Source organism: Protomyctophum bolini, assembly GCF_963924005.1.
Source record: "Protomyctophum bolini genome assembly, chromosome: 8".
Classification (NCBI taxonomy): domain Eukaryota; kingdom Metazoa; phylum Chordata; class Actinopteri; order Myctophiformes; family Myctophidae; genus Protomyctophum; species Protomyctophum bolini.
This window is the reverse complement of record NC_137869.1, coordinates 33,423,002-33,440,954: the sequence shown is the minus strand read 5'-3', so window position 1 is coordinate 33,440,954 and position 17,953 is coordinate 33,423,002. Positions and strand designations below refer to the sequence as shown.

The 17,953-nt window shown below is 41.0% G+C and overlaps 4 protein-coding genes across 5 annotated transcripts in view; 2 read left to right on the top strand and 2 right to left on the bottom strand.

The window, feature by feature from the left end:
• Positions 1-422: 422 nt before the first annotated feature.
• Positions 423-8,553, bottom strand: LOC308319680 (dual specificity protein phosphatase 22-B-like). 2 transcript variants are annotated; one of them, XM_080769804.1, is made up of 7 exons: positions 8,167-8,553; positions 8,021-8,054; positions 6,100-6,182; positions 3,010-3,059; positions 2,834-2,908; positions 2,229-2,400; positions 423-1,544 (listed from the first exon to the last, which is right to left on the bottom strand). In XM_080769804.1, exons 1-7 carry the CDS (start codon positions 8,185-8,187, stop codon positions 1,521-1,523), a joined length of 459 nt encoding a protein of 152 aa, XP_080625930.1. In that variant the 5' UTR covers positions 8,188-8,553; the 3' UTR covers positions 423-1,520. The 2 variants fall into 2 exon arrangements, with proteins under 2 accessions (XP_080625930.1, XP_080625929.1); XM_080769803.1 differs by having other exon boundaries at positions 423-1,549; positions 8,167-8,545.
• The window catches only part of LOC308319678 (ubiquitin-conjugating enzyme E2 E1-like), a 33,393-nt gene continuing 18,684 nt past the window's right edge, over positions 3,245-17,953 (top strand). The window contains exon 1 of the mRNA XM_080769801.1: positions 3,245-3,249. The gene's annotated coding sequence lies outside the window, so the exon portion shown is untranslated. The remainder of the gene's footprint in view (positions 3,250-17,953) is intronic.
• LOC308319684 (uncharacterized protein) lies at positions 8,588-17,401 on the bottom strand. Its single transcript, XM_080769809.1, has 3 exons — positions 17,050-17,401; positions 15,850-16,280; positions 8,588-8,746 (listed from the first exon to the last, which is right to left on the bottom strand). The coding sequence occupies exons 2-3, from the start codon at positions 16,126-16,128 to the stop codon at positions 8,603-8,605; spliced, it is 423 nt and encodes a 140-aa protein (XP_080625935.1). The 5' UTR covers positions 16,129-16,280; positions 17,050-17,401; the 3' UTR covers positions 8,588-8,602.
• On the top strand, positions 9,586-14,645 carry bphl (biphenyl hydrolase like). Its single transcript, XM_080769802.1, has 7 exons — positions 9,586-10,014; positions 10,683-10,786; positions 11,230-11,396; positions 12,251-12,404; positions 12,572-12,703; positions 13,981-14,104; positions 14,195-14,645. Exons 1-7 carry the CDS (start codon positions 9,932-9,934, stop codon positions 14,283-14,285), a joined length of 855 nt encoding a protein of 284 aa, XP_080625928.1. The 5' UTR covers positions 9,586-9,931; the 3' UTR covers positions 14,286-14,645.

The window sequence follows — 17,953 nt, the reverse complement described above, 5'->3', positions numbered from 1 at the left end:
ATGCGTGCAACATGCACCTCATACGTGGAAAATGACAATATAATAGACGGTGTGTTAACTGTGTTTGTTGTGTTCGACGCAGAGGGAGACGGAAACACTTCTTTGAAATTGCAAAAAAGCAAATGGTTGAAACATGAAATAACAAACCTTATGTCAATAGGTTTTTAAATAAATCATATACACGCCTCAGGAAAAAGATAAATTATGCTACTTCGGATATTAGGCTGGCTACACTGAGTAGGCCCTACAGTGTGCGCGCAGCGCACTGCATGGGAATTGCAGACTCATTCATCGAATAGGCCTAATATATAGTTAATATTAGTAAAATGCATTGTTTCCACGGGTTCTCTGTGCTTTGTTATAGTTAGTCTACTGGACCAAAAGCAGACATATTATGAAATAATGATTCTCATTGTTGAATGTTTCAGATTTGACCAATACATCATTTTAATAATAATGATAATACAACCAATTTATATAGTGCTTTTCTATAGGTAGGCCTATATAAAGTCGCTTTACAAAATAAAACAGACATAAATAAATAAATAAATAAAGGTTAAAAAGTAAGCAAACTAAAAGATAATTGATTTAAACATTATGATGTGCCTATATTTCTACTGTTCAGAGCAATTCCAATAGCCTACACACAACATGACAGACTCATCAAACAACACAATAAGTTACATGGGAAGTATGTAGTACAGCGTGGGGATAGCATATAAATGTGCTTGTGTAGTGTTGTGTATTCAGGCCAACTGCACAATAAAGGGTGTTAATTGAACTATACGAGAGTGTATTAATTCATCAAGAAAATGTAAATTTATAGCCTAGACTAAGAGTTGAATCAACACTGAGCATTTTGCTGTGTTAGGCCAACTTTTGGGGTTCTGCTTGACTGCCCTTGCATGTTGTTTTGACAGTTGGAGGCAGGGCTATATAATGTCAAAAGAGACTTGAGACCATGACCACAAAACCCCCCATGCATTGGCTTGACTTTACCCTATATGTGAGAGTCAAATTATCATTGAACATACACTATCCCAGCGATTCCCAAGCTGTGGGCTGGGGCCCACCGGTGGCCCGTGGCCGTGAGGATATTGTTAGAGGGCTCACAAATATTTGGCAAAACATTACAATTTAAATATATTACAAATATAAATATATAAAAAAAACACTGGTCAGATGGGTGGGCCGCGAACACTTTCAAGAATTTCAAGTGAGTCCGATCCAGAAAAGGTTGCGAACCATTTGACAAATTAGCCGCTATAGGAGTTCAACCGAACGTCACAGTCACTGCTCATATAGAGGCTGAATGGTCAACATTAACTCCTCTCACAGCCATTCTGTGGGAGGCAGTGGTTGCGCTTGTGTAGATTGAACAGGGTTGATGGACATTGTCTGTCAGGAGGGCTTTTTGACTGGCTCATGCCTGTTGGGAAGAAGCAATACCATTTGCCATGGCCTGGTTTTTGCGGACCAATAGGTTTGCGACCTCCTCGTCATCGTTGAAAGTATCCTCCTTATACTTGTCCGTCCACCATGCTCTATACTGGACGCAACACAAGTAGAAGGACAGAAAAGAAAACATTAGAGACTGAAAAGACTTATACTTGTCCATCCACCATGCTCTATACTGGACGCAACAGAAGTAGAAAACATTAGAGACTGAAAAGACTTACACAATTAATTTGGCAGATGAAATAAATGGACAAATAAAAGTGGCAACTTGGCATCCCTATTTTGGGCATGTCTATCTATCTATCTATCTATCTATCCATCGTTCCATCGTTCACAGTCTAGTATTTTTGAAGATGGAGTGCCGTGATTGTTTTCCACCCTAAAACATGATCATCAGGTCTCATTGTTATATAAGGAGGGATAATTTTTTCAAAAAAGTGTACAGTATTTGTTCAAATGTTGTTTTTATGTGGGCACGCCCACCAGTTCATTAAGTATGCCTGGTTCACTGGTGGGTGATGTGTGGTGATCCACCTGAACTGAAGCCGCACCCACAGCTGTAGTAGTATGATAAAGGGGGAGGGTTTAGGGGTCTGACTGTCAAGGGTTCAGCCTCCAGGAAGAAGCCCTAAATACAAAGTTAATACACCATTGCACATAAAAACGACTCCAGGGTGTCTAATGAAGTACTGTCACCTCATAGACACATGACAAACTGGAAAAATACAAAAATTGTGGCACTCCGTCTTTAATATACGAAAACCACTCACTTGTGTCAGTTCATTTTTCTCAAACTCCTCCAGCTGGCGTAGAAAGCCCAAGTTGGGCCCAGCAGACGGCCTGGCTGCCCTCACAGCAGCCAGTGACTCCACCCAGCCCCGTCCTGTCACTGTCATGAGGTACGCCACCACCAGGGTCACACTGCGGGACACACCTGCCACACTGGAGGACACAATAAGTACGCTTTTTACTTCATGTGCTGATCAATTGGTTTTCTTTTCCTGCATGGTTATATGTAAATAGGTGCCAAATCAGAGTAGATGGCATGAACCTTAGTTAGACTGTTGACTCTCCCCCAAAGAGCTTATTTTTTTCCTGGAATAAAAGTTAACATTAAAATGATAATTTGCAGCACCTCAAAAATAAAGTGTAATAAAGTAAAATAAATGTGCATAGACAGGAAATGTTGCTCAGCAGCCATATTATATGATATGTATTTTCAAAGTGAATGGCATCTCGATCAGTCAACTGGGATTTGTTTTTCTTTCTCACTTTTGTTTTGCATGTGATATTTAGACGTATAGTATAGTATTAACGCTGTTTACATTCTACCAATATAATTTGATTTCTATTTCTGATTTGATTTCTATCTCACCAGTGGACAAGGCAGCCTTCTCCTTTAAGTCGGGACTCATGGATAAACACAATGACATCTTTGAAGTGTTGGACTCTGGTGAGAAAAACAAACAACAACAACAAAGACATAAATTACTACAGAACATTACATGATCAAGACATACTGTAATAGTCATACATCTGTGTGTAACTTACAAGTTTTGCTTAGAATGGTCACCAGCAGATATACAAAAATATGTCTTATCCTGGTGGGAGAAAAAATAGATGCTGTCACATTATGAATTATAGTCCTATATCATCATCATCATCATCATATCATCATCATCATACAATACAGTCAATTCAGTCAATGTCTGTCTGAATGTCTGTCAGAAACACTGCCGTGTCTCCTCACCGCCTGCACCAATCGCTCCCACTTTTCACACAAGCATTGATCATAATAATATGGAGGTCTTAACAAATTATAAATTAATAATGAATGTATTAGTGAATAAAAAATGCGAAAATGCACCCAGGGCGCAGTACCCCCCACGACCACAATGGGGGGAGAGGGGGGCTAGTTTATAATAAATAATAATATACCAGTTTGAACAGAGGCTTTAACACCGTGGCCATTTGAGGGGTATGTATCCTCATATTATTGGACAGCCCCCCAAATCTGATATCCTCTGGACAGGTTGTTCATCCATGAGTGATCACGGGGTGTGTGTGTGTGTGTGTGTGTGTGTGTGTGTGTGTGTGTGTGTGTGTGTGTGTGTGTGTGTGTGTGTGTGTGTGTGTGTGTGTGTGTGTGTGTGTGTGTGTGTGTGTGTGTGTGTGTGTGTGTGTGTGTGTGTGTGTGTGTGTGTGTGTGTGTGTGTGTGTGTGTGTGTGTGTGTGTGTGTGTGTGTGTGTACTCGCACAGAGAGAGTGAGTGAGAGAGAGAGAGAGAGAGGGGGAGAGATTGGGTAATGTGCACCTGACAGCTGCCCCAGTAGACAGAGAAAGCACCTTGTCCCTAAATGACTACACCTCAGCATCACCCCAGGGCCCTCTGGGACACACTGAGACACAGGGGTCCATTCTACACAAACTATCACACATAGCTCAGTATACTGTACTGGATGCACACACACACACCAACACAAATACAGATTCCCAACTGCATGCCTGCTATACAAGTACTTTTTTCCCCGTGAAGAATATGGAAAAAGGATTGAGCATTATATTTTACATTTAATTTCTACACACAGCACACATTTAACAGTACAGTGCAGCCAGCCATATAAAAACATCCCTTCCACTGTCTGTAAACGCTGAGCCACCTTCCAAGAAATCAACCCTTAAACAGGTTGACTGTTATATGATATGCAAATAGGACGTCCATCTGGCCAGTACTCTGAAGTCACTGAGTGACTTGCAGAGTACTGTCTTGTAACTAGTTAATTCAATATCTACAGTGCAGTGACCAAAAAGTCCATTAACCACTTAAACTTACTGCAAAAATAGCTAATCTACAAAGTCACAACACGTCACAATAAAGAGCATTTTTTGTTTTTATAACTTTTCTTAATCCTGATTAAGAAAAGTTCATGTGGTTAATAAGTAGGCAGGGCAGATAAGGAATGACAGCATGGTTCAATGTCCAGTGTGTGACTGCCACATAATTTGTGGCGAAACCTTTTTAAAGGTTTTGGTGGTTGATCAGACTGGGTAGTGATACTGTAGTAAAAGTTGCTGTTTCTCTTTAGCACTACTGTTTCTTCGTAGTGAAAATATGCTGACATACATACAGCCATTGGATAGAGAAAGCAAATGGCTTTTACGCCTGCTTTCAATGAGAAAAGATGAAAGTCGCGAAAGAAGCAAGTAAAGATGTCAGCTGCATTCTGATAATACAGTGGTCAAATGTCAACAGATGGGTCCTCTAATTTTAGTCATGACCAATTCCCTCATAGTCATTGTCACTGCCAGACCCTACTTATTGGTCTTGAGGAGCCTCCTGATTCTTTTCACCTGACTGTGAGGAGTCTTACTGGGAGGGCATAACGCTTGACAAACGCAATTATCCCAAATAGTACCGCTTTCTGCTGAACAGGCACTGCCTATCGACCAACCTATGCAGCGACAGAGATCGCCTTCCCCTGCCGGCTTACAACCCAGAAATTGGGCAAACTATGGACCATGGAGGAATCAAACCTGAATCTCTACAGTGATGGGCAAGAACTTAACACCCGGACAAGTATTGAACCTCTATATCTGTGTATATAACACTTCTATATCTAAGACTTAAGTAATATGCAGTAGAGAAACTCAAACGCCACTGTGACAATAAAGAAGGAAATCTTTGTCTTGGTCTATACGTTCTAACATTGTTTTCAGCATCTGATGTTCCACTATTCCACTTTAAGTGCTTTATCTATGCAAGAATGGCTAAACAAATATTTTTTTGTTTTGCATAATAACCGTGTGTGTGTGTGTGTGTGTGTGTGTGTGTGTGTGTGCGTGCGTGCGTGCGTGCATGTGAAGCAGGGCGTTCTTGAAAAAGATAATTCGTCCTCGGTGAACCTCCCCTGGGTAAATAAAGGTAAGAAACAAAACAAGCACTAGGCTACATTATAAAAATGAAAATCACCCAGAACAAGTTAGAACTTTCCCCTGTGATCATGTGTTAGTGTGAGTTTTGTCAGTACAATGCTCCTATATAAACAAAGCACAACATTTTAATCTAGCATTAAGCAATATGTGAAAAACAAGAACCCTTGTAAAGTAGATGCACTTTCAAATCAGGTTGCAGTCTCATTAAGCCAAAATAACAATAGATTATTACGGTATATCTATTCATCGATGGACACTTTAGGAATGCGTGTCATTGGAAAGAAAATTCAACATAAAAACTATTCAATTAAACAGGATGTTTTTATAATTTATTTATCCTTTAGTTTCTCAATATCCTAGCATAATGTTCAGCTACTACAGATCACTACAGGTGATCCCAGAGATTGATACTACAAGTCAAAAGTATACTTTACCTGCCAAATTGAAAATGAGTGTGTGTGTGTGTGTGTGTGTGTGTGTGAGAGAGAGAGAGAGAGAGATTTGATAAAGGCCATGGTCATAAGAGATTCAGACAGAGTAGAGTCTAGACTATAGTCATCCTTCCGCTGTCCCTTCATACCAAAATACCACACAGTGTGTGTGACACAGTGTGTGTGCTTGCATTAAAGCCTGGGTGTTTACAGTGGGCAGCATGTGGTCAGTGACTGTGTCAAGACCAGGGGGCGGCAGACAGACATGGTTTCTCACCTCCAGGATGGGTGCAGCTTTGTCATGGATAGAGAGGATGTGGGTGATGTTGTGCCGATCCAGGAGATCCTTGTCTTGAGAATCTGGGGGTTGCAAAAATCAAATGCCTCAGTCATCCCCTTCCTCCAATAACAAATCACCCCACGTAACCAACAACTAAATAAATGTGCCAATGACACAGACACACTCCTCATATAATGTCCCAAGCAAATATGGCCTATATATAGGTCTGCTCTTATTTCTTAACTGAAAACCCCCCCATAAAACCAGCATTTCTGGATTATCTGTTGGGCACCTTGGCCCAAAGCAAGAAACGGTTAATGTTCCAATCTTAAAAGGAAGCCAAGCTAGGACAGATGTGCCCAGGCCAGGACAAGGTTTCTCATGCTTTGCACGTTTCAGCATGCTGATGCAATCTATTCTATACATGCCCTGAAAGCCTGGTGAGTGGTGACGCGAGGTTATACATGCCCAGATAGGGCAAAACCCTAAAAAAAAAGAACAACAACAACTGTCTTGTCTATAGACTTCAGCAAAGTATGAAGTTTTAGAGTATGGATATCTTAACACGGTAAAATGCAAATGTTCAATGTTTGTTTAGGCATGACATGCAGAAGGTTTTTACAGGTTTCCTAGGTCAGATAATGAAGTGTACGTCCTCTAGTGTGTTGTTGTTATAGGATAAATAGGATTATGTGAGAATCCTGAGGTGCTGATGTTCTTTTAGAGCTGGTGACAGGATACTGGCCGTCGGCCGTCACCCTACACCACACAAACTGTTCATCTCCGGCATTGTTTAGTCGGAAAGGGTAGCCAAGCAACACGGCTTGATAGCACGCACGCATCAGCTGTTAAAATGTTACGATATTATATGGTTAGCGAAGCTCCAATGTCAATATAGCATCGGTGGCAATTGTGAAATGGATGGAACAGCATCATTAATACATTTCCTGACTGTTTCTCAAACATTTCCTATATGTAAAGAGTTTCTCCATTCTTGCAAGACATAAACAGTGGTCTCTGGTACACAAGATCAACAACAACCAACCATCTCTAGTGGTGAAAGAGTAACTAATGACATTTACTCAAACACTGTACAATTTACTTGAGAATTTCTATTTTTGTATACTTATATACATACTACTTTCAAAGCCAAAGGCAAAATTATTTGACAGCTTTAGCTTTAGTAGTTACATTGCAGATTTGATTTGATTATTATAACAATAACATACATCAACCACTTAAAACCCTTATTTTACACTTCGGCTATAGTCGATCTCCATAGTTGCAGATCGGATGTTTTCTAAGAAAGTTAGAAAAATTACATTACTTTTACTAACCTTTTTCAATTTTTGAATACAGGACTTACATTGTGGTATTGCTACTTTTACTCAAGTAAAACATTAAAACCACTACTACTTCTACTACCACTGTCTGGTACACAAGATCAGCAACCTCATCACAGAGTCTCAGTTCTTAGTCTACTATAGGGAGTAGGGACACCCCCATGTGAAGGGGGAACCCCTTCCCAGAATCATGAGCGTACAAACAGAGTGTACAAACAACCACCCATGAAAGTAATCTATTTTCTCCAACTGCTGACAAAGCAGCATCAACATGAATGCCTGAGGGTGTCATAACACACTGTGACACATTGTGAGCTTGTAGATCGTCTATTTTTGTAACAGAGATTTTGGCGTAGGAGGAAAAAAGGAGAGGACCAAGTATAGACCCCTGGGGGACCCCGGTCAACAAGGCAGGGTTTAAGTGGTTCATATTGTCTATAGAAACAGAGATCAGTGCTGCTTGTCACCATGCACATGCCACTTCACAGAGGAACTGAAACACTATTACATGCATTGCCCTAACAATAAATCATTTTTATTCAGTAATTACATGGAATAAGTGGGTGGCACTTTACCTCTGTAGTTACCTAAATAGAGATCCGGCAGGACCTTAAGTAAGATAGAAACTCAGGTTAGAAATGTACAAATCATAAGTATATATATTTAACTTATAAACTTTCTCTTTCCAAACACTTATTGAAAGCAGTTCAATGTATGGTACCTTGTTTATTCCATTACCCATGTCCACAAATTATTTAAATTTTAATAATAAAAGGCAAGGCACATGAAGTTGAGTTCCTCAATTTATCTCTTCGATTCGATCATTCTCCACCAAGTATAGCCTTTTTGTTGAAGCTCCTCAAATTCCTTGACAAAGTAGAATAATCCGGCGCTCCAGTATTGCGTTGTAGCAGTCAAATCCACTCAACAGGTAGATCATTTAGAGATAATTTGCAATGCTCCGTGTCTTCTGGTGCTCCTCCATGGAATAAGAAAAGTGCTCTGAGTGTGACCTGGGGGGTATAATAAAGCTCTCAACAAGTCTGTTCCATGGCTTGAGCGCAAGTTAATTGAGAATCTGTTGCTTTGGGATGACGCAATGTGACCTTCGCAGAGCAACGCCTTCTTGGATATATATTTAGCCCACCAGGGATAGGTCATGGGACAGTCGCATACCAACCATAAGATGGTTGAGGGCCATTCCGTCCTGGGCCTGGCACTTCAGGGCAGAGGAGGACAGAGCCAATAGCAAGTACTGGTGGAGAGGTGCTGGCAGCTGGCCATATTTGGAGTAATGACCTCTGAAGGAAGTAAAAAGCAAAATGGTAAATGTCATTTTGGCCAGTTGTTTGGGTGGACCTATGCATTTACCGTAATATAGGACTGCGCTTGAATTTATACAAAGTTATTTGTATGTGTTTATATAATGGACATGATTGATATACACCCTGCACAGATTGAGCAATGAACAGGTTTAGGTTTATTTATTTAGCACATAGTATAAAAAATTGACAATACATATCAAAGAACAAAAATACAAGGAAAAGTAGAAGCCAGCTGGCTTATTTGGAATCCTTTCCATTAGAAGCTGAGGTCATTGATTAAGCAGATTAAAAGTTCATTAGAACACATGGTAGACCTACTACAGATGCATGAGACAATTTATTATAGGCTAGAATACTAATGCATACATGCCTTCATCTTTCTTCCTTTAGTCTTTTACAGGGATATTCTTTTTACCACGTTCTTGTAATTTACTCACAAATCCAAGCTGTTTTTTTGTTCGTTTAGTTTTTAATGGTGGTGATGATGACAATATGGAATGATCGGACATTCAATAGTATGTTTTGTTTTATCATGTGACTTACAGTAAATGCGTATAGCCATATACACACCGACCGACCTTCTTCATCTCCTGTTAAACGAGATATTTTTAGCACAGCAATTGTTTTTGTCTTGGGTTCCACTTCCTGACTAGGGGGGTTTGCCCCAATGGTTTGCCCTTATACTCTATGGGTTTGCCATGACAACAAGCAGCCCCCACCCCCTGTGACAAGCAGCCATAGGCAAGCAGCAGAGTGGAGGCGTTTACAAAAATCTGTCTGTCACGTGGCTCACATAAGTCACATTCATTCATTTGTTTATTTCTAGAACGTGACGTGACGTGAAGGATCGCGGTGGGCACTGGGCAGCCTCAGGAATTTATTATATCGTCCACCTTTGAACGATCTGTGTTAACTCTATGTTAACTCCTGGGGGTAACTTGATGAGTTTACTTTCGCTTTCGTAATTTCACCATTAAAAAAAAGATATAATATCCAAAATAAGAGACCCGGAAGTCCTCGAGTGCCATCCGGCCTATGTTATTTCACCAAAACCTTCTTGACCAAAACTAACTTAACGTGCTAGTAAATGATTTTCAGTCTCGTTTTCAAAGATTTCCCTTGTTTGTCTCAGTCTGTCTTTGCTTTGAACCTCTGTGAGCAATGTCGCTGTGGTTACTGGGAGGACGATTCTGCACGCATAAAACTGAAATCAGCAAAGCTATGAAAGGGATCCAGCTGTACTGGTAAATGTCTGTGTACTAGCATAGCCTGCAGTGCCAAGTAAAGTATTTTTGTTTTTTAGGTTCAGTTGTAACATGTTTTGTCGACATTTGCCGTATAACTTTACTCTATGCATGATTTGCACTACTTTTGTAGTTCAATATATATGCACTAGATGGTGCTATGTTTGAATGATATTAAGGACAACTTTCGTTTTTTTTTTACAACCAACGTTCATGTTTTAGGGGCTGTTATTAGAGAAAGTAAAATAAATTACATCTGGCCACAAAAGATCACAGGATGTACTGAATGTGTCAAACTGACATATTGAGCCTATGACACACAGTGTGGCTTCCCCCCAGTAGGCTACCTTCATATTCAGTAGATCCTGTGAACTTTTGTGGCCAGATGTAATTTCTTGGGGTCTAGTAGGACTATAGTAAATGATACAAAAAAATGATGTAAAAAAATACATAAATAGCCCCATGCTCGAATGACCCCGCCCCCCTGTCAAAAACAGCTAAAATCCCTAAAACGAAAGAAAGCAGCAAATGAAAAAAATGTAACACTCATCTAAACCTAAACAACAACCTAAAACATCATAAGACAAGAGGACTACTGTAGCTGTTTTATTCTCTTCTGTTCTATTTTATTCTAGAGTTACCAAGGCTAGTGTGCTTTTGCTTCATAGTTCTTCTGTGACGTCCGGAAGACAACATGTAAACGGGGTGGACTTGTATTATGAGCAGACTGGTAGAGGGAGCCATGCTGTCCTCCTGCTACCTGGAGCACTGGGTAAACATTGCAACACAACACGATATAGTTAAAAATAGCTTGTGCCACATTGCGAGTTTGTACATCTGCTATTTTTGAATAGCCAACGTAATCTAATAACGGATAACATGGTTAACACATTTTGTTGGGGACGCCTTGGGGGTTCCCGGACCCTACTCTGAGAACCTAGCCGTAATTTGCAACACTAGATTTTTTTGAGGGGCCTCCTATATTCAGCTATAGTGTAGATTTTTGTCCTAACACAAACATTAAATGCCATTGACAATGAATGGAGAATTTACGTCATGTAGACGAGCAAATTGCTATTTTTGTTAAATTCCCATTGACAATGAATGGAGAATTTACGTCATATGTGTCTGAGGCAAATCGACCTGTTACGTCTTGATGACGAACAGTTAGCAAACAGCCACTGTTTGTTTCCGTTTTTGTCTCTCCCACCACAGGAAGTGCTCAGACTGACTTTGGGCCTCAGTTGAAGTCTCTGAATAAGGAAATGTTCACCGTGGTTGGCTGGGACCCCCGGGGATATGGACGCTCTCGCCCCCCTGAGAGAGACTTCCCCCCAGACTTCTTTGAGAGGGACGCCAAGGATGCAGTGGATTTGATGAAGGTCTAATCCAGAAGTTCTCAAAAAATATATATTTTATTTCAAGGGCCCCCAGTTTGGTATGCATTAAGGATCCATTGTTTCCATTTGTATGCTGCTATAGTTACAAAGCTATTATTTCGTTCCTATTTACTAACTATGACTACTTTTTCCGGGGACCCCTGGGTGATGGAACCCCACTTTGAGAATCATTGGTCTAATCAATCAATAATAAATCAACATGTTATATTATGGCTAATTATTCCCCATCCAAGCTACTCACACTAGTGTCTGAATGATGAATTGCATACCTGAGTGTGCTATACTGTAGGGAATGATAGAGTTGAAATAGAAAGTATGTGGATGAGGACAATTTAAGTCATAGACAGACTTAAAATAAATCTCACCCGTGTGAAGTGAGGGGCACTCTTATCATATCATCATACATCATCTCATTCAGGCCTTTTTGTCCTCACCTTCGTCTTTAATGTTTGTGTTATGCAATGTTTTTGTTCACGCAAACACTCAAAATTGTCCATTCATTGTCAATGGCATTTAATGTTTGTGTTAGGACAAAGTTTGTGTTTCCACACACACTAAAAGTTAGACATAGGAGGGGCTATCAAATGCAGTTGTGGGAGCATTTGGTGCATTTGAGGTAAACATTATACAACATCAACAATGCCTCATAGTGAACTGAATCGGTCTTCTGTTTTAGAACATGCATGGCTGATTTATGGTTGTGTGCTGTGTCATAGGCCGATAATAGCTGATGTGTGAACTGGCTATTTTCAGGGTGTGTCACCCGCATGCAACCATGTATAACTCAAGCTTTAGGCGATCAAAGAACATTTCAGCTAAAAGGTTTTCCTTTGCAGGCGTTGGGCTTTCACAAGTTTTCTTTGCTGGGTTGGAGTGATGGAGGAATTACAGCCCTGATTACAGCAGCCAAAAACCCAGGCCTCATCAACAAGATGGTAGTTTGGGGATCCAATGCCTATGTCTCCCAACAGGACATCAGCATTTACAATGGTACTAGAGCTCCACCTCTGCTGCTACAAGCACTGCTGTTGTGAGCTGGTAGATCTGCATGTTTTTGAATTTCTGTGAAAATGTACAGTGACAATGCCCAAAATTGTTGCACCTGTGTGTTTGTACTACAGTATGTGTGTTCATGCGTGTCTGTGTGCACACTATAGCTATCCGTGATGTGTCCAAGTGGAGTGCGAGGATGAGGCAGCCCATGGAGGAGATGTATGGAGCAGAGCTCTTTTCCAAGACCTGGGAGGGTTGGGTGGATGGGATTTCACAGTTTGCCCTCAGACCAGAAGGTATTGGCAAAGCCCATGAGTGTTACTCCATCAACTTAGCAGTATGTATCATTGGTAGTTAGGATATGGTTTTCATACCGGGTAACATCAGTGACACGTTTTATGTTTATTTAACACAGCAACTTCCCCTGTAATAATGTATGAACAATTGAACATCCCCATGTGGGCACCTAGGCATAATTGAAAATGGGGAAGCAACATTTAGAATTAACTGGGGGGTTCCAGAATGGGGCTTTCTTGTATTCTAGTGTCTTCATACGATAATCATTCCCTGCGTGACATGCACACATGGTCCTCAAGGACCACCAGTGGTCCTTGAGGGGGTTCCAAGTGGTCCCCAGCTAAATGACAGAGAGTCGGTAACCAAATGGACCATTAAAGATCTATAACTATTGAGTGTAAACCAAATGGACCCTTACAGGTCCATTTGGTTTCATTCTACGCTCCCAAAAGTTAAATTATTGTTAAAAATGGTAAATGGTGCATTTATATAGCGCCTTTATCCAAGGCGCTTTACATAGATTGTGCATTACATTCACCCATTCACACACCGATGGCAGCGGAAACCATGCAAGGCACCAACTAGCACATCGGGAGCAATTAGGGGTTCAGTGTCTTGCTCAAGGACACTTCGACAGTAACTCTCTAAACATCTGCATTACTTAAGTCTACACAATTAGAGAATATAGAAGGATTGTTATTTTGATCAACGTGTGCCTGTTGGACAAAATATTCTTAGTCTTGGGTCTGCAAGGTTAAATCTCATGAAATGGTGGTCCGAGGCTCAAATGCAGAATAAATAAACTAGATAAAGTGCCCCTCGGGGCACAGGTCTCCACCAGGTCAGGTAGTGGCCTCCTGGTGGCGCTATAATAGGCCAATGTGAAAAGGGTGTCATTTCTTGTATTAGTAAGGAGTATTAAGTTCACTTACTTAAGATAATACAATTATTTGATCCCCACACCTTTGGGGTATTTTTGTTACTATATTCTTGCACATTTTCACGATATGACATCACAATATTGATAGAGGTATTTGCAGGTCAAAAATATACTCCATGTCACCCAGCCTTTTTCTTTCTACATGAGAGACAGATGTCATGAAAGGGCCTTGGGTCGGATTTGAACCAGATCCAGCTGCAGGAGGCCATTAGTCTTTACCTGGTGGTCTTGTTTTTTACTCAACTAGATCATTTTTAAATGCATTGTTCATTTTTCATTACCCTCCGAAAACAACTAAGCCACTTCACATATGTTAACGTGATGTATTTTATTTAGGGAACATCTGTATGGACCTTCTGCCTTCTATTAGCTGTCCTACCCTCATTATCCACGGAGAGAAAGACCCCATGGTTCCCAGCTTCCACCCGCTGTACCTACTGAAACACATCAGGGGCTCACGGTGAACGAACAAACGCGCACACTCACACATCAACTTGTGTTATGCAAGTATGTTATTTGCTTGACACTTGTTTTTAAAAATCCACTGTAGGTTACATTTGATGCCGGAAGGGAAACACAATCTCCACCTGAGGTTTGCAGATGAATTCAACAAGCTGGTGGAAATCTTTCTGGATGAGTGACTCACATTCAGAGACATTTAGGTTGGCTAAGGACAACTATGGTACAAAGGCTGCTGTCTTAATCTAAAATGATTAAACAATTATTTTTTGTACAATATCCTTAAAATGTGGGTGGCTTAGTCTTTGCAGTTGTGATAATTTAATTGATTTCTATGTAAACTTTTCTGTATTTGTAATTTATTGAATTATTGTTGAATTAAATGTATATTATGTGTATCCTGAGGAACAGACATGATCCACTGCAACACCGTTGATGAAAATAGGTGCGTGCTCTCTCTCTGGCCTCCTAAAATCCACAATCAGCTCCTTGGTTTTACTGACGTTGAGAGCCAGGCTGTTCTCCTGGCACTATTGTGTCAGTGTCTCGTCATCGTCATCCATCATTATCATGATGTTGGAGCTGTGCGTGGCTGGCTGTACAGTCAACAGTACCTGTACATTAAAGGTAGTACTGCCTTTGGTAAGGTGGACAAAATGTATAAAAGACAAGGGCAAGATCGCTGTGGGTTATAATTGTCAAATTTTGCCATTTTTACAATTCGCAGCATTTAACTCCGATTTCATTTCATATGGTTATAATGTGGTTATATATTCATGTAGAAGACAGAAGAAGAAATGATTATTATAACTAAAGCTAGCAAATAAACTAGAATAAAAAAACAGTACAGTAGTGCATCCCGTGGATGCAGAGGTCGTTGTTTTATTTACTTTACTCTAAACTGCGTTTTGGGATGCAAAATGCACCCTATTTTAATCTCTGGTCCTGTCCTATGTGCTTATATCCACCACGGTACTATATATCGTTATTTCCCCCTGCAGCTTCCTCAGGCCCTGCTGGCCACAACCCACAACTTAACTACCCTAGGTAGAACATCTGGCCTGAATATATTTGTACTGTATTGTAAGTCTTTCCTCTTATTTTTACAGTATGCCTTGTTTTTATATGCAGTTGTTAGTGGCTAAAACAAGATTTGATATTCATCTAACTGTGAATAAGGAATCATCCCTCGGTTAAAAAAAGAAGAAAAAACTCATTATAGCAAAATTTCTGTTCAGTAATATTTGTTTGGCAAGTTTCAGTGTTGATACAATTTAAATTACCTCTAAATGAAATGCTAATACTGACCATACCCCTGGCAATCCCTGACATTAGCTTGGATTTGAGTACACACACCCAGTGTGTGAACGGGTGATGTAACGTAATATGCTTTGCTTAAAAGCGCAATTTAACATCTTCTAAAGGTCTGGTTGACTCTTTCTACATGACTCATCTATGTCATCTATTTGGTGATTACCGACAGAAGATCATTATCTGGTGATTTTGTTGCTATTATTCATTGGGATCAAGGCTCACACGGAACAAAGTCTGGCAAACAGTAACAATTAAGGCCAAACAATCTTTTACATTGCATCATGGAAACTAGCCTCAATAGAAATCTTAACACCCATTTCACAAAGGCCTCACTGACTATAACAGGAAAAAAAGATAATGTTAGCCCATTTCCTTGAAAGAAATTATGTAAATTATCTTAATAAGTGAATTGACCTAACACTGTGACTGTACCTCTGAGGCGGAGATGTTGAAAACCTTGGCTATCTTGGCATAGAGCTCCTTGACGTTAGTGAATCCGTGGATACGGCCCGTGAGGCTGCCGTGGGCCAGTTGGGTGAGGAAGACCGGCCCGGGTGGAGGTGGCGAAGGAGGTGGCAGTAGTGGGCCCGAGGGCTCTGCGCTCCCAGGAGTCTGGCTGTGGATGTTGGTCCTCTGTTCCTCCGGTGGGCCCGCGGCGACTGCCGCCTTGGAGTCCTGTGGGTGTGGGCTCATAGCCTCTCCGTTCTGCATCGGGCCCCAGCTCTGATATGGTCTTGCTCTACTGGGAGCCGTTCTGGTGGTGTGCTTTGGCTGCTGAATTAGTGATGAAAGTCTCCAGGTAACAGCAGCCTGAGGCCTTTCGAGGGCCCGAGGATCGTATGGGTGACACCTGATCAGCACCCCTGTGGAACACAAACACAATGCATCACACAGGTAAAGATTTCTTTACAAATATGACACGGCATCATTGCTTTCTGACTCGCCGGTACTCTGGCCTTTTTCCTGGCTGAGGTGTCCCTGTCCCTGTCCACCCAGACTCTAGACTCCCCATCCTCTCTGGCCTGGCCTCTGTGCTACCATCTCTCTCCTCCTTCTCTCCACTATGTCCTTTATTTAATAGCCTATACATTTTATAGCAATGAATAAACATATATAAAATGAAATGAAAGAAAAGAAAAAAGAAATAGAGAAGAAAGCAATAAGGAAGAGAAAATAAGTGGCATACGTTTATAGACATTTTGTCCAAGAAATATATCAGAGATGGACCGGAATAATATACGGACGTGTCACGTGTAACATATCTGATACAGGTACAGTACAGAGTTTGAGTTTCCATAACATAAGGCTGCCAAATCCTCAAAAAGCTGAAGAAAGGGTCAACATCTATCAGGTATGAATGAGCTAGCGACATCTGCTGGCTGGTGGATGCATGGCATCCAATGTTCTCAACATGGAAGAGTGTTGTAGCAACCAGAAAGATTAGATTAAAATATGACATTTATGAGTATGATAGCCTATATTATAATATGTACTTTACACTGATCCAGCGCTTACTACCTGGTGTATGTTACGTCCTGCCCTGCATGTAGTTATGTTGTACATGTTTTGTAAATGGTGCTATTAATGCTATAGCTAACGTATAGCTTGAAGTCACAATTTCATACTTTTGACTTCACTTCCGCCACTGCACTGTCATCAGAAACTGGAACCCGGCAGACGGTGATTCGATCCCCAAATCGCAGGTGTTGAGTTATGACAAACCCAAAGTTTGTAGTGTTCGACCTCGGTAAGTAAGCTAAGCTAACAATAGCTCTTGTATTTGTATTTCTGTGGAAATGATCTTCTGGACTGGAATCCGTGCTTTACTTGTTTCAGATTACACCCTCTGGCCCTTCTGGGTAGATACGCACGTAGATGCACCTTTTCACAAGGACAAAGAGTAAGTTAAACTGTTTGGAATGAATGAGATGTGCTGCACACACTAAATGTTGACTAGCCTATATACACGCAGATAATATTTTAAAATAGCATGGCCTAATAATTTAACAATGTCCCCCATGTGGCTGAAAGGTGAACATCTTATTGAGGTACTTGGAGGCCTTGGAGGCCTTGGAGTCCTGTGGGTGTGGGCTCATAGCCTCTCCGTTCTGCATCGGGCCCCAGCTCTGATATGGTCTTGCTCTACTGGGAGCCGTTCTGGTGGTGTGCTTTGGCTGCTGAATTAGTGATGAAAGTCTCCAGGTAACAGCAGCCTGAGGCCTTTCGAGGGCCCGAGGATCGTATGGGTGACACCTGATCAGCACCCCTGTGGAACACAAACACAATGCATCACACAGGTAAAGATTTCTTTACAAATATGACACGGCATCATTGCTTTCTGACTCGCCGGTACTCTGGCCTTTTTCCTGGCTGAGGTGTCCCTGTCCCTGTCCACCCAGACTCTAGACTCCCCATCCTCTCTGGCCTGGCCTCTGTGCTACCATCTCTCTCCTCCTTCTCTCCACTATGTCCTTTATTTAATAGCCTATACATTTTATAGCAATGAATAAACATATATAAAATGAAATGAAAGAAA

Excerpts from the sequence above, each read along its gene's own strand:
- LOC308319680 (XM_080769803.1), bottom strand. The coding sequence starts at position 8,187 with ATGGGTAATGGAATAAACAAG. Across the intron at positions 8,055-8,166 it reads TGGGTAATGGAATAAACAAG|GTCCTGCCGGATCTCTATTT; the intron begins GTACCATACATT and ends ATCTTACTTAAG. Across the intron at positions 1,550-2,228 it reads AGAAAAATGAACTGACACAA|TATAGAGCATGGTGGACGGA; the intron begins GTGAGTGGTTTT and ends TGTTGCGTCCAG.
- bphl (XM_080769802.1), top strand. The coding sequence starts at position 9,932 with ATGTCGCTGTGGTTACTGGGAGGACGATTCTGCACGCATAAAACTGAA. Across the intron at positions 12,405-12,571 it reads GGACATCAGCATTTACAATG|CTATCCGTGATGTGTCCAAG; the intron begins GTACTAGAGCTC and ends TGCACACTATAG. Across the intron at positions 12,704-13,980 it reads GTTTGCCCTCAGACCAGAAG|GGAACATCTGTATGGACCTT; the intron begins GTATTGGCAAAG and ends TATTTTATTTAG.
- LOC308319684 (XM_080769809.1), bottom strand. The coding sequence starts at position 16,128 with ATGCAGAACGGAGAGGCTATGAGCCCACACCCACAGGACTCCAAGGCG. Across the intron at positions 8,747-15,849 it reads TCAACATCTCCGCCTCAGAG|AGGTCATTACTCCAAATATG; the intron begins GTACAGTCACAG and ends TACTTCCTTCAG.